Source organism: Pseudochaenichthys georgianus, chromosome 7 (assembly GCF_902827115.2).
Source record: "Pseudochaenichthys georgianus chromosome 7, fPseGeo1.2, whole genome shotgun sequence".
NCBI lineage: Eukaryota > Metazoa > Chordata > Actinopteri > Perciformes > Channichthyidae > Pseudochaenichthys > Pseudochaenichthys georgianus.
This window is the reverse complement of record NC_047509.1, coordinates 25,663,798-25,678,730: the sequence shown is the minus strand read 5'-3', so window position 1 is coordinate 25,678,730 and position 14,933 is coordinate 25,663,798. Positions and strand designations below refer to the sequence as shown.

Genomic DNA, 14,933 nt, shown 5'->3' with positions numbered 1-14,933 from the left:
CTACAAAATATAAGGCAGAGACAACTATGAGGTTTGAAGGGACACAGCCTCTTTAATAGCATTTGGAGTGAAAAAAAATTACACTTAAGTTATTAAAATCAAGTTGTTGTTTATAACTGTAGCACAAGAAAACAATAACATGCAATCCATGAGAAACATATTTAATTCATCAAATCTAGAACTCAATTAACCTGTTCTGCTTATCAATTTCAACTTAAACGGATTTAAACATTTGGAAACAGTATGGTAGTTGGAAGAAAAACGAAAATAAAAATAATCTCAAAAAAATTTCATATTTTAAAATATATATATATACAAATCCTCCAGACAACCCTTTGAAACAGACTTTTTACACAAAAATGTTTTGATCCCTTACTACAGTTCTGATCAAAGTTTAATAATGACAGATAATCCCCAGCAGTCAGGAGAAAAAGAAAATCAACAGATTTAGAGAAGAAAAGAAAAAGGTCAGATCACCACCCACTTCATCCATGTTATAATAAAAGCTCTCAATCTCTGTTTTCTTATGTTTCCTCTGCAAAAGAAAGAGAACAAAAGTTTGCTTGGAATGACTACATTTACCACATTTGTTTTAAATTAAACACAGATTAATTACTACAACAGCTAGTCTACATACATTGAATTTACCCCAGGCTTTGAAACCCAGATAAATGTTTCAAAGAGAAAGGGGCGTTGGGATAAACATGTAATTGCTTTGACTATTTTCTTAGATTAGACCTCGTTATAAAATGGACTTCAATACTTGTTGTGCACTAAGAAGAAATGTGTATATTTTTGAATAATTATGCACATTTAGTGTTAAGATCTGACTGAGAATGACTTGCCATTTCAAGATAAATACAAAATAATTCCATAGGGGTGCTCAACGACATAGTATGGTCATCTGCTAAACTCTACAACAGCGCTAAAGTAGACAGAACTGATTTAAAAAATGTAGATGACAGGCTACAGGAGACTAAATGGTTTGGGACTGGTGACATTCGCTTTGAATTATGCATTCAATGATGTGGCTGAATATTTGAAGAAAGTCCCTGTTAATCTTCCATTTTGACATTTGCTCTACTGGCTATGTGAGAATCAGGTAATACACAGAGTTGTTGCAAATTCAAGATAGACACATTTAGGTTTATTTGTGTAATTGACCAAGAGATGAATTTTGATCGGTGCTTTTCTGCCTCATCATGAACGCATATTCAAGCGAAGTGTGACTAATGCTCCAAAGTGTCTGCATGGGTAGAAGACAACTGGTGAAGACACTTGTGAGTCGGAGCAGCACACTTTTATAACGATAGATGAAGTTATTTTAACTTGAAGACCATAGCTTTCCCTTCAGATTAGTCACACACTCATGTTATCTTTCTAACAATAAAGACTTTCAATATTTAACTTGTTACAAATAAGAAGGTACCAATATATTAATCAAAAGTTGGCAGATTTATTTCACTTGTGATAAGGAGATGTACTGGAATCATTATTATTGAAAAAATAACAAAAAATAAAAATACACTAATTTCACTGCAACCTTTTTCAGTGTGGTTCCTTCTTGGTGACTTCATACTTACCCCATGGGGTTTCAAAGGCAAAAGGCAGTACTGAGTCTCACCAACTACTGAACAAATGCAGACCTATCCTAAATATGAGGATCTGGGTCCTCGAGAAAAAAAGAAGAAAAAATATCTATCCCTCAATATACAAAGACTAACTCGAGCCATGCTGCTCATACGAAAACTTGTATTTTGTGTTATGTTTCCATGTTAATGTCCCGCTCATAAAAAAGAAAAAGAAATCTCTAACAACCCTTTGTCATTTCCCACTGGCTTTGACCAATTAATTTAAAATGAGAGGGAGAGGAAGGGTGTGTGGGAGGTTTTAACTAGCAAAAGGTTTCCCTGTCTCGTCCTTGCCTTTGTATGTCCTCTTCCCGTGTGTGAAGGGCAGGTATCTGTACTTGACCATATGCTGGAGAAAGTGGGGAAGAAAAGAAAGATAATTAACAATAGGTCATTCTAGGAATTTCAAACGTTTTTTTATCAACTTATCCAATGAGATACATTGGCACAAAGATTGCTCATCAGGTTGATAAAAGAAAGACATCAAAAGCAATGTGTTATCCGAAGAACACAGTTTTGTTAAACTGCAATGTTTGCAATTCACTGTGACTCTAGAACAGTGTCAATGTAACCAGTGGCTGTATACTATACGTCAGTTCATGCATTTACCTTGATCTGCCTCTTCATGGTGATGCAGAAGAGCATTATGAAGTACATAACAAGAATAGGCCAGAACACTGGCACGTTGAAGGCTTCAAAAAATGTGCAAATCATGGCGATGACGATGCCTTTTGTCGCCGAATGCCTGCCAAGGAAAGTAACAGTTAAGGGACAGTGTAACCACATTTGTGATGAAGCATAAATCCACAATTGAACCGTTCCCTAAATGTGTAATGTTCGGCCAAAGGCTAAAATATGGTTTGCAATAATTGTGGCTAAACATAATGCCCTAATATTCTAATGCATGGTAATTTCTCAGGTGCAGTTGTCACAGTGACAAATGATGAATTAACTACTCTGTACCATTTCAGTTAAATCAGCCACATGGTCATTCCATGGAAAGATTAACCAACACATTTCTTTTCATATAATAGGCAAATGCAAACTGCATGAGGGATGCAAAATCACCTTTTCTTCTTCTTCCTGCCTGAGCAAACAAGAGTACAATAGTTTGCATAAACACACTGCATGAAAGGTATAACACAAAGTGTTGATGCTAGAACACATAAATGTCGAGTTATGCTCAATTAGTATTTTTGTTTATCCACCATTTTTATAATTGCTGTACATTAACTGTCACAGCGGAAGTTTTTCAAGACTTACAAGGATCAAATACATTTCTATGTGAAAGGTCTCTAGGAGACATTAATGCAACCTGATCTCACCAGAATGCGTGACTCCACCACGACTCCTTAACACCACAATGCGTGGTGGAGTCACGAACTTTGTTACATTTGCGTGTCGGCACCACGCAAACAACCCCAATGTAAAGTGAATGAGGCTCCTTTGTCGTGGTGCACACACGCATTTCTACAACGTCCCGCAGTGAGCTTTTATTCTATACAACGTTTTTTTAAATCTACTTTATAGCGTGTAGTAACTCACGGGAGGCTTCTTTTATTTTATTTGTATTCATAATTATTTTTATTTTTCGTCAGAATGTAAAAATTACATTAGTTACGAATTTGTGTTCTCAAAAAACAGTGCATTGTGTGTAATGCAACTGTTAATTTTATTAAATTAGTTTGTTTTTAAGGAAGGCCAGAGCTTCAGCTGTGTCAAATAGATTGTTCCCTTTAGTTAACGTTATTTAAAAGATAATTATCATGTCTTGTATTACGAGCGTCCATTCCCATTGGATAACGGAGAATTTTACACCCGGAAGTAAGTAGCCTATTCTCCTTACTGTCGATTGATTTTACAGTGATATCTGCACTACTCATCGACTAAAAAACACCAAATTGTCCTTGTTAATTACACAACATTGATTGGTTTGAATTGTGTACAATGCTTTTGTATTTTCCCCCTTCGATTCGGAGAAACAAATATTTTTTCGGAGTTTTTGGACGGCAGAAGACACTACACTACCCAGAATCCTCAGCTATCGTTTGGGACTACACCATGAACCCCGTGATCAGCCCTCAAGCTCTTTGATTGGTTGACCTCCAACTGCATTCCATATGAAAAAAAAACGTTTCGTAAAAGAGAAAATCATACTTTATTCAGCAGTGCTTGCTTTACTCTTTGAAAGTCATCACATGAATGCATTGTAATAAATGGTTTGGCTGCATTAAATATTACACATCTGTCTTAGTTCTTTATTTATCTACAGAGATCGGGCATCAGCATAGACCGGAAACTATTCTTTTACCGTTCTGTTTTAATTTCACAATAAAGTTAGTAGTAATATTTTGTTTTGATATTATTGTTTTTTATTAACTACTAGACCACTGGGTCATGTTAAGACCATCTTTTTTTGGTTGCTATGAATTTTTTCCATCGCTTTTGTGTTACAAATATCAAAACAATAACAAAATAATATTCGTCGTAAACTAAACCGGAAACAGCAGTATATTTTATTTTGTTAACACTGTAAACTTGACAGCCTTTTAACCTATGCTTTTAACCCAAACCACCTACTGGTTAAAGCACGTTATTACACGTTTAGAGTAATTGCAATGCAGGAAGATTGTGTTGCTTTTTAATGACTGTTTAAAATGCCTTTTTCTTAATGTCTTTCATTTTTGTAACGCACTTTTGAATGTGTTATATTTTATGAAAACATTCAAATATTAAGAGTACATAAAAAATAGTGGGAAAGTAGAAGGTCAATTATATAAATATAGAATAGAAAATATCAAGAAGATACTCAAATGATATCTAGAGTAAAACAGTTTAGTGCCTGATAGGAGGATGTGCTAACTAATAAGGCTTTATTTAAAGAAATGTGCAGAATACGACAGTGTAATGGTGGAGGTACACACATTGATAGATGTCTTGTAATGCACTGTTGATGAACCTGTGACCTAAGTTTGTCATTCATTGCATAACTACGCTATTGTGTATATGATATGTCAATAAACCTTAGAAAATCTTGAAATCTTGAAAGGGATGTGCAAAATAGAAATTATATACAGTCTTTAATGAACTATTAGAGAATAACGAGTAATGAATATGCTTTAAACGGATCTGCAGATAAATATTTAGTCTTCTCAAGCACCAACTATCAAATATCTCGCCTGATTGTTGGCACTTGACAATCACCTTCACTGAATTTCATTCAGGTGTAACTAAAGTCTGATTTAAGGCTTGTTTATATTTCACATCATTAATCCAAATCTGTAAAGTAACTAAAATAAATGTAGTGGAGTAAAAATACCAGGTTAACCTTAAAGAAAGCCCTCAGGATTATAAAAGACCACCATCACCCCAGCCACAAACGGTTCTGTCTGCTGCAGTCTGGCAGGAGGTACCACAGCATTCGGACTAAAACCACCAGACACAGAGACAGCTTCATCCCACAGGCCAGAAGACTATTAAACACCTGAATTTAGAAATAACATTCATCTGGCTGCTACTTAGAAATTATTTATTTAATATATAATATTCCAATCACTTGTATATTATTGCACTATTTCACTATTTTTTCTGTGTATCTGTTTTATTGCGTAGCACTGTTGGAGGAGCCTGTGACCTAAGGGGGGGAGGGGGGTAGGACACGTTCGATTCCTGTTTTGAATAGTGTGCCGTCGATGGGTTTCATTCCATTTCAAAGTCCTTTTGGACGCTCTGTGTGTAAACGTCGAGCATCCAATCACAGAGGTTGAGGACTGATCACGGGGTTTGTCAAGCTAAGCACATGGTGTAGTTCCAAACGATAGCTGAGGATTCTGGGTAGTGTAGTGTCTTCGGCTATCCTAAAACGCCGAAAAAATATTTGTTTCTCCGAATCGAAGGGGGAAAATACAAAAGCATTGTACACAATTCAAACCAATCAATGTTGTGTAATTAACAAGGACAATTTGGTGTTTTTTAGTCGATGAGTAGTGCAGATATCACTGTAAAATCAATCGACAGTAAGGAGAATAGGCTACTTACTTCCGGGTGTAAAATTCTCCGTTATCCAATGGGAATGGACGCTCGTAATACAATACAGAGGACATGATCATTATCTTTTAAATAATGTTAACTGAAGGGAACAATCTATTGGACACAGCTGAAGCTCTGGCCTTCCTTAAAAACTAACTAATTTAATAAAAATCACAGTTGCATTACACACAATGCACTGTTTTTTGAGAACACAAATTCGTAACTAATGTAATTTTTACATTCTGACGAAAAATAAAAATTATTATGAATACAAATAAAATAAAAGAAGCCTCCCGTGAGTTACTACAAGCTATATAGTAGATTTTAAAAACGTTGTATAGAATAAAAGCTCACTGGGGGACGTTGTAGAAATGCGTGTGTGCACCACGACAAAGGAGCCTCATTCACTTGCGTGGTGCCGACACGCAAATGTAACAAAGTTCGTGACTCCACCACGCATTATGGTGTTAAGGAGTCGTGGTGGAGTCACGCATTCTGGTGAGATCAGGTTGCATTAATGCTAAGGACATGGTCAATAAATGACATGCATGAAATCAGTGGCATAACTATCACCGGTGCAATGCACCGGGGCCCAGAGCCAGCCAGGGGTTCATGCAAAAAGTTTTTTTTTTTTTTTTGGGCCCCTATGGCATTGATTGGTTCATGCCGTCTTCAAAGTAACCAAGCAACCTAAATTAATTTGTAATTTGTCTTTCCAATGACCTTGCTCCCTTTCATGTCATGTGAACCATTTAATCAACCTGTACTGTACCTAGCAGCAGCAAGTTCGGTAGCATTATAAAAAAAGTAATAGCTTGCATTTATAATGTACAGCAAACCAAAGCACAAGAGCAGTGCTCAAAAGAGAAAGGACAAGAGAGAACAAGGAGATGTAACCGCTAAACTGACAAAATTAGACAGTTTTTTTTGTCATACATCGTCCTCGAAATCGAGCACTAACGTTAGCAATGTTGATGTGCAAAGGCAGCCGGAGGCTAACGATAGCTCACCTGCCTCACCACCATCATTGCCATGTAGCTCCACAAGTGAAGCTGTATACGTGGCTGTGCAACCTTCTTCTCCAGCCAGCCAGGAGGAGAGGCTGGTCCAACAGTTCCCCCAAGGGCCTCAACCAATAGGGGACTCTATGGCGCTATTGAGACCCCCGACGCCAAGATCAAAAGCTATATTATAGCAACCGGTCTATGTAGGCCTACCGGCCCATTCCCCAGAGACAAACATCAAGGAAACAGGTTTAATCCTCTTCTTAGTTCGCTGTGCCGTTGTCAGGCTGTGGTGGTCTGAGGCCAGGGCAGGCTGTTGTTAATAGCCTACATGTGGCGCTTCTGAGTGGTTGTGTATGTCCGTGCGTGTGTGAGCGCATCAGCGTGCGCTTATGTTTGGGGCGATGGGGGGGGGGGTGCAAGATCACATATGTGACCTGCTCTATCGAAATCAGTCGCATTGACCCGAAGACACATTTTGAGTTGGATACACTGTTGGGAAGAGGAGATTCCTAGTTTTCTAATGATATCAGTTTTGTTTTTGTGCTCCAAATATTAAGCAAAATATGTCACATTATATAATGACTGTCACCGAGTCATCATTTTGAGAAAAAGGCCTTCAAAGTTTTCTCTTCTCTGGAATCCATCGATCTGATTGATTAGTGGAGCAAATGATCAAAATACTACGGAGGGAAGATATTTTCGTTTGGAGGGAAGCTCGCGAGTGTGTGTGTATACGTGTGTGTGTGTGTGTGTGTGTGTGTGCGCGTGTGTGTTTGTGTAATTTTGCATTTGTGTGTATTGTGTTTGTTTCCCGGGGAAAACACTCACGAGAAACACTGGCTGTTGTTATGCCTGCTGTGACGTTAAATTACTCCGTTCTCCGCTTGTAATTATGCCGAAGCTTCAAAGCTGTATTTATCATCTGAATTTGCCGAAACAAGTTTAATATTCTGAAAGCCAAGACTTTGTTTAATTGAAATCATATGAAAACAAACTGTAACGGACCCTGCCGTGTTATCTATGATTACTATACTCTTACATTCATAATGTAAGCCGGAGGGAGGGAGCGGCGCTGCGGAAGAGCAGCTTGCGAGTGAGAGGTGCTTGTCTTCGTCCCTTTACAAGCTTCAAAAATGTATTTATCGTGTGATTTTGGAAATAAAAGTTTCATATTCTGAAAGCCAAGACTTTGTTTGTTTAAAATCAGACAAAACACCCGAACAAATAGTTTTTTACGTAAATCCACAATTATTTTTAAATGAGCCGTTGCGACTTCCGACTGATTTCGATAGAGCGGGTCACATATAGTACGGTTACACGCAGCTTAATTCAATTAAACTTGTTTGCTTAATGCTACAAATTCTACTTCTTCTACAAATGAGCTTAAACAGTCACCACACAGGTAATTCCAAAGAATTTCATTGGAACTCTGTGGAGGACAATTATAAATGGGGAGGCGATGAGCTGGACTCACCAGAATTTGAATTCAGGCAACCTCCTGATGAAAGGGCGGAACTCCTCGTTCTGCTTGGTGGGAAGGGATGGGCCCTCATCTGCAGGACAGAGAGGAACCATGGCATGGATGTAAATTAAAAAAGGTATATAAAGATACATAAAGGATATCTTACTGGCAACATTCTCACCTTACAAAAAACTGATTGAAATGGACAGTTTTCATTTTGTCAACATACCTTCGTCAAGCATTGAAGGATCCACTTTTGGCGATAGAAAAGCAATGAACAGGTTGAGATGGTAGATTCCCAAAGCATATGTTACTATATACCAACCCTGAAAAGCAACAAAAGGAACATCACCACATTAAAAGGCTGTCTGGGCAGCCAGGAAAATGAATGTGCAGCTTTGTTAGTGAACATTTCTGACACAAATGATGAATAATCTCATGGAACCAGAGCGAGTAGACAAAAAGACACATATCAGGCATTAAACAGGTGTTAATGCCTGTTTAATGCCTGTTTAAAGAAAACCAATTCATATGCACAATCGACGCCCAATCTTTTAATCATTGCTCTAAATCAGCCATAAACAGTGATTCTTACAGAATACCGTACAACAACAGCATAAAGTTAAATAACTACGATTGTGTTCGTAACAGTATTGCTTTTCTTAAAACTCTTTATAGATCTAATGGCTAACATCTGTCGACTTCCCTCAGCACATAACAACATAGTAGGGGTGTAACGGTACGGGCCCTTCGGTTCGGTACACATGTGTACCGAACGAATATAACTGTAAACGTAAAAAATTGAGAACGTGAACAACTTTTTGGAAGTAATCTCAGGTGCTGCGACAAAGACAGGTGGACCGAACCAAAGCTGTTTGTCGGCATTGTTCAAATAACATTGGTTACGCGGCTGGCAATACATCAAACTTGCACACATTTGAAAAGGCATCACCCGAACGTGAATATCACAGGTACCAAAAGAAAAAAGACTGAAGTGCAAACCCAACTCCCACTAGCATGTAAGCCTCCACCACTCGCAAAAAGTTCAGACCGAGCCAAAGCTATTCCAAACGCCAAATATCCTTATGTTGCCATGTTAGCAAAGCGCTACCTGGCTGTATCTGCTACCTCTGTCCCTAGCGAGAGGGTGTCTTCCACAGCAGGAGACATTGTTAGTGCCAGCAGATCTGCCCTTTCGGCAAGCAATGTGGACAAGTTTAATTTTTCTTTACAAAAAAAAACTTGAAAATACAATGACAAGCAAGTGATAATGTCAAACTGGCTGCTTAGGTACTAGTACAGTACAAAATACAGATTATTTCAGTTCATCGAAATGCTGCACCTTAATGTTTATTTTATTATATTTTGTATTTATTTGAGTGAATATTCACAGTTTAATAATAATTAAAAACCCAAAACTACGGTGGTCCTGAAGTGCAAGACACCGCAGCATTTCAGAAAACACAACAGCATTTCAGAAAACACCACAGCATTTCACATTGGACGGAAAGGGTATTCCTTAGGGAGAACACTTCTTGTTTGTGATTGGACAGAGCCAGCCATAGAAGCACTGCTGTGATTGGTTGTTTTAGCTGTCAAGAAATGACGTTGCGTGATTGGCCCAACACATCAGCCGTTAGCTGTTAGCACACACTCAGAGCTCACAGCTCCTCATATCTGTTCAGAAACTGGACAAAAGTTAAACATATACAAAACACAGACTGTCTATGTCATGGTGAATACAGTCGCTGCTTTATTTATGTCTGTATGACGTTGTTGTGAGTGTGGATGGAGCAGCTACAGGTTAGTTTAGCCTGATCGATCCGATTCCGATAGGATTTACATGGAGATACAGCCCGCCCCCTCTCCAGCGTCTTGTTTGAATGACAGGAGTAAACACAGAATTAATGCTTTATTAATTCATGGTTTTTAAGGGGTTTATCTCCATGTAAATACTATGGTAGACCACCCAATATTCGCATCGCTCTAATCGCTCGAGTTTCACCGCGGCTGTCAGCTGTGTTTGCTCCTGTCATTCAAACAAGAGGCGCTGGAGAGGGGGCGGGGCGTATCTCCATGTAAATCCTATGGGAGATACCAACTACAACAAAATGAACATATTTGACCGGGATTTCATTGTAATACACGTTTCAAAGTGATGCCGAAGTAACTACATACTGATAACGGTTAGTAAAAACCATGAATTAACGCTTTGACAAGTCTGCAGATAAGACGGCAGGCGAAAAGCTTTTAAAATGCGTGTTTTCTGAATGGAATCGGACCCATCAGGCTAAACTAACCTGTTGCTGCTCCGTCCACACTCACAACAACGTCATACAGACAAATAAAGCAGCGATTGTATTCGCCATGATATAGACAGTCTGTGGTTTGTACACGTTTAACTTGTGTCCAGTTTCTGAACAGATATGAGGAGCTGTGAGCTCTGTGTGTGCTAACGGCTGATGTGTTGGGACATATTTCGCTGTCGGGTGTTGACCAATCACGAAGCGTCATTTCTTGACTGGCAGCTAAAACAACCAATCACAGCAGTGCTTCTCTGGCTGCTCTGTCCAATCACAAACAAGAAGTGTTCTCCCTAAAGGAATACCCTTTCCGTCCAATATGAAATGCTGTGGCGTTTTGTGAAATGCTGTGGTGTCTTGCACTTCAGGGCCACCGTACAAAACTAATAGTTTATGTTTTGTGAGTACTAGTACAGTAAAGTTAAAATAAAGATTATTTCAGTTCATCAAAATGCTGCACCTTAAAGGTGGGGTAGGTAAGTTTGAGAAACCGACTCGAGATACACTTGTTATATTCCATGGAATGCTCTTAACATCCCGATAGCAATGAATATCTTAAGTGCTTTGACAAAAAATCCATAAAAAAATGTCATCTGTAGAAGCCGTAATACTGTAAAAAGTACAACCAAGCCGGCCCGGCTAAACGGATTGGATGGCCTACCTGCCCGTCAGCCTTCCATCGGGGCACAAACTTATCTCGTGCCCTCATTGGTCATGTGCGCGTTCGTGTGTGTTGGAGGAGGGGCTCTGTAAGGAAGTGGCAGATTTTCTCCGGTTGTGTATTTACAAATTCTAGCGATCTCGAGCCGGTTTCTCAAACTTACCTACCCCACCTTTAATGTTTATTTTATTTTGTATTTATTCGAGTGAATACAATATTCACAGTTTAATAATAATAAAAAAAAAACTAAAAATATTTTATGTTTTGTGATAATTCTTTCTGCTGTACCGAAAACATACCGAACCGTGACCTAAAAACCGAGGTACGTACCGAACCGAAATGTTTGTGAACCGTTACACCCCTACAACATAGTACATTAAAACATGTATAAAATGAACAAGCACCTGTAGTATGTACACTCTGATCATGTAGATGGCAGTAAGTAGTAGAGTGCCTCCCCATCGCCCTAGGTGGAATGGCGTTGACTTGTCTAGCCATGACTGATAGACCTGTTACATAAAGGAAACAAAATGTAGTGAGGTAGAGAATTTCATTTAAGGAAACAAGTATCATAAAACCTTAGATATATCACTGGAGAGCCTTTGAAAAAGATTTCACTTTATTAACTGAGCAATGCCATGACTACCATGGCCCTGCTTTATACTAACTGAGTGTATGTATATATATATATATATATATATAAAATTGTATTCATTTATATTATAAATCAAGTATCCCCTACATGTATGAATTACTCTGAATGACGGACCAATAGAATAATACAAATCAAAGGCCACCCTCCCACTTACAATCACAATACATTGATAAGGTTTCAGCGCTGATACCATAGCTGAGTTTGAACCTTAGGAAGTACTACCGAGTGGTTATTTTACATAGAAAAGGAGAAAATTACACCAGCTTCATTTTAACCTGCTTAGCATTTAAGCAGAACATCGAAATATGTACACTTCTGTTAGTATTAGTAGACTGGTTGCTTGAAACATATGCCATCCAGTGTTAAGGGCAGAGCAGCAAATGATTTAATCCATTATTATTTAAATTAATGTGATCTTTGCAATTGATACATACCTGTCCGACACGTGTGAAAAAGGCACCGACGACAGACGTTTTCCCATGGATTGACTCCCCAGCACTGTCCCCTTCTGACATTCTGATTAAATTAAACACAGATTTTGATTAGTGGTGCATGAATAAAGGCAAGTCCTACTGAAAAAGACTTAGGGTGCAGTGTGTAGTTCTAATATATTGCGTGAACAAGTCTAGCATCTTCCACACTTGGGTATATTGGCTGATTTTTAAATCCAGGTTTGTAAGGCAGAAAGAGGGACGGTTCAAGCCTACATCGTTATTTTTTTTAAGGAGAAAAACCCTTCAACACACTTTAATTATTGTTTGCTGTCTTTTAAGTATTGTTTGACCTCTTAATAGGGATATACATGCAATGTAGGTTTTTGAAGTACCTTATTAGCCTGAATTTGGGATACCACTTGAACAAGACACCTTCCCAAACTGTAACATCTGAAACAAAATGCAGTGCTTCTAAAATGAATAAAACTGATGGCATTATTAACATGAAATACTGCTATGCCTTCTATAAGCAATTCCTTGAAATCAGGCAATTCCTTGAAATCACAATCACCTGTATATGAATGGGATTGTAGCAGTTAAAGGTCAATAATACCATAAAGTTAACAACATGAGGTGGATATAAATATTGTAAAAAGCATCTGCTGTGCTTTAAGTCCGCCCAAGAAAACATGAAACCATAGAAGAGGACATGTATATTTATGTCTGTACACACCAGTACAGTATGTGTTTTCTAAGTTGTGCCTCAACTCTGTGCCTGCTTTTCGATTGAACCGACACATAACCTATCCAGTAAGACTACCATACAAATCAGTGCCCAGATTTTTGGAACTGTACAGAGTACAATCTCTTTTGTTGTTTAGTCTTCTAACTGTGATGAAGTAAATCCAGGTGTGCAGCTGTCCGATAGGCTCACATGACCAGTGCGAGAGATCAGAAGGATATCTATGTAGATTACGGAAATTGGTGAATGGCCTACAGAGAAAAAACAATGAATCGTTCTATTAAATAAAAACAAGCAACATAACTACTTAAAAAACTGAAATATATCAATTGGCGACATCTGTTAGCTACTTTCGCTTTGGACTTTTCCCAGATAAATTCGCCTCGTAACGAGTGAATCATGAAATGTCTGTAACGTTAGCCGGTTGCCCCATTAAACATTTGAAGCTTGGGTTTAGGTTTCAGATATTTGATTCCCAACTTGTACTGTGTTGCCGAATTGATTAAATACGCCATTTAATTACTATTTTCACATGCAACATTAGCTTAAAAAACGCAAAACCGTGTAAAACTGTTCGTGGTTGTGGCTAACATTAGCTGCATAACTAGCTTACAGGCTTTTGGAAGTCAGGAAGGCAGCTAATAAGTCATATTTATCACAACACGCTCTTTGTGAAAAGCATGACATGGATACGATAAAAACGAATCATTCACTAACCTAACAAGGTTTCTTCAGTGATATTATTATAAAGACACTCGCGTTAGCTTACAAATTAGACTAGAAATGGCTAACTAGCCATCTAAAATGTGCATTGCCCTTTGGCCCAAATTACTGCTTGTATGGGTTATGTAGTTTTCGTATAGCCTCAGTTTACCCCTATTGGCCCATTAAGAGCATGTATGCAACAACATTTCCCACAATTCCAGCGTAGCACCTATTATAACCTGTCAAAGGAAAATGTAGTTCGTCAATGATATATTTTCATTGCAATTTACATTCATCAGGAATACGTTGAACTACAAGTACCAGCAAGGAGTATGATAATCTGACAGCTCACTTCCGGAGATAGGGCACTACGTTTGCTGCCATTGCTCCACAGCTAGCAGCTAGCTCAGTTAGAAACCAAACCGTTCCTTAGTAACCACACTCATTGAATGACACACTCGTTTAGAAATGTGTTTTTTTGTTTCAATACATGTCTGATCCTCTTAATTGTGTTTGTAATTGAAGTTAAAATATACAATGAAAGTTATTTCTCACCTGAATCGGCCGCTGTGTCACTACCCGGCTCTCAGCTAGCTAAACTAGCCACTTCTCGAGGAAACTGATGTGAACACGTCAGTACTTCCGCGAGGATTCAAGCTGACGGCAGGCTGGGTAGTAGAGCCCGGATAAAGATGAACTACTGATCGAAGGCTTCCGCCTATTACAAGCCCCCAGGAAGTGCGCCGGACTCTGAGGAAAATATTCGTTGTGGCCAAACGGTGGTACTACACTTCCGTTAGGTTGCTGGACCCGGAAACACTTTCCCCCATTGACTTACATTGGGAAAGAGTGGTCTGTAAATCGTTGGATAATTTTTTTTAAACTAAATAAACTACCCAGTATGAACGTTTGTATAGCCCTTATTAAAAAAATGTGGTCCTTAAGTTGTAAAATGTGCTAATAACTTTATTCTGAGAGTTATTTTCCTCGGCATTATGAACGAGCATCCAGGGAGCGGCAAGGTTGCTGAGGGTGCTGCAGCACCCCCATCTGTTGGCGGAGAGTTGTAACTGCAACGCCAAAAGGTTCACTAAACAAATCAATACAAAAGTTTTATTTTGAGTTACTATTTTTAGTGTAAGCAGTCTATACATAATATAGATCATGCGGTGTGCATCTTCTGTTGCTCTGCTATAGAAAAGAAGCTTGTCAGTGCAGACAAGATCAGGGATGGGAGTTTTGTGAAAGGAGGATTTAACTGGCGAAAGGCAGGGGAAACATTTAGGGAGCATGAGAAGTCCCAT

The 14,933-nt window shown here is 38.5% G+C and overlaps 1 protein-coding gene across 3 annotated transcripts; it reads right to left on the bottom strand.

Moving 5' to 3' along the window:
- Positions 1-27: 27 nt before the first annotated feature.
- Positions 28-14,342, bottom strand: rer1 (retention in endoplasmic reticulum sorting receptor 1). 3 transcript variants are annotated; one of them, XM_034086786.2, is made up of 8 exons: positions 14,185-14,342; positions 12,575-12,632; positions 12,183-12,264; positions 11,498-11,602; positions 8,359-8,455; positions 8,142-8,220; positions 2,241-2,376; positions 28-1,980 (listed from the first exon to the last, which is right to left on the bottom strand). In XM_034086786.2, the coding sequence occupies exons 3-8, from the start codon at positions 12,261-12,263 to the stop codon at positions 1,891-1,893; spliced, it is 588 nt and encodes a 195-aa protein (XP_033942677.1). In that variant the 5' UTR covers position 12,264; positions 12,575-12,632; positions 14,185-14,342; the 3' UTR covers positions 28-1,890. The 3 variants fall into 3 exon arrangements, with proteins under 3 accessions (XP_033942677.1, XP_033942679.1, XP_033942676.1); XM_034086788.1 differs by lacking the exon at positions 12,575-12,632 and having other exon boundaries at positions 28-535; positions 1,926-1,980; positions 14,185-14,339; XM_034086785.2 differs by lacking the exon at positions 12,575-12,632 and having other exon boundaries at positions 14,185-14,341.
- Between the last annotated feature and the right edge of the window lie 591 nt (positions 14,343-14,933).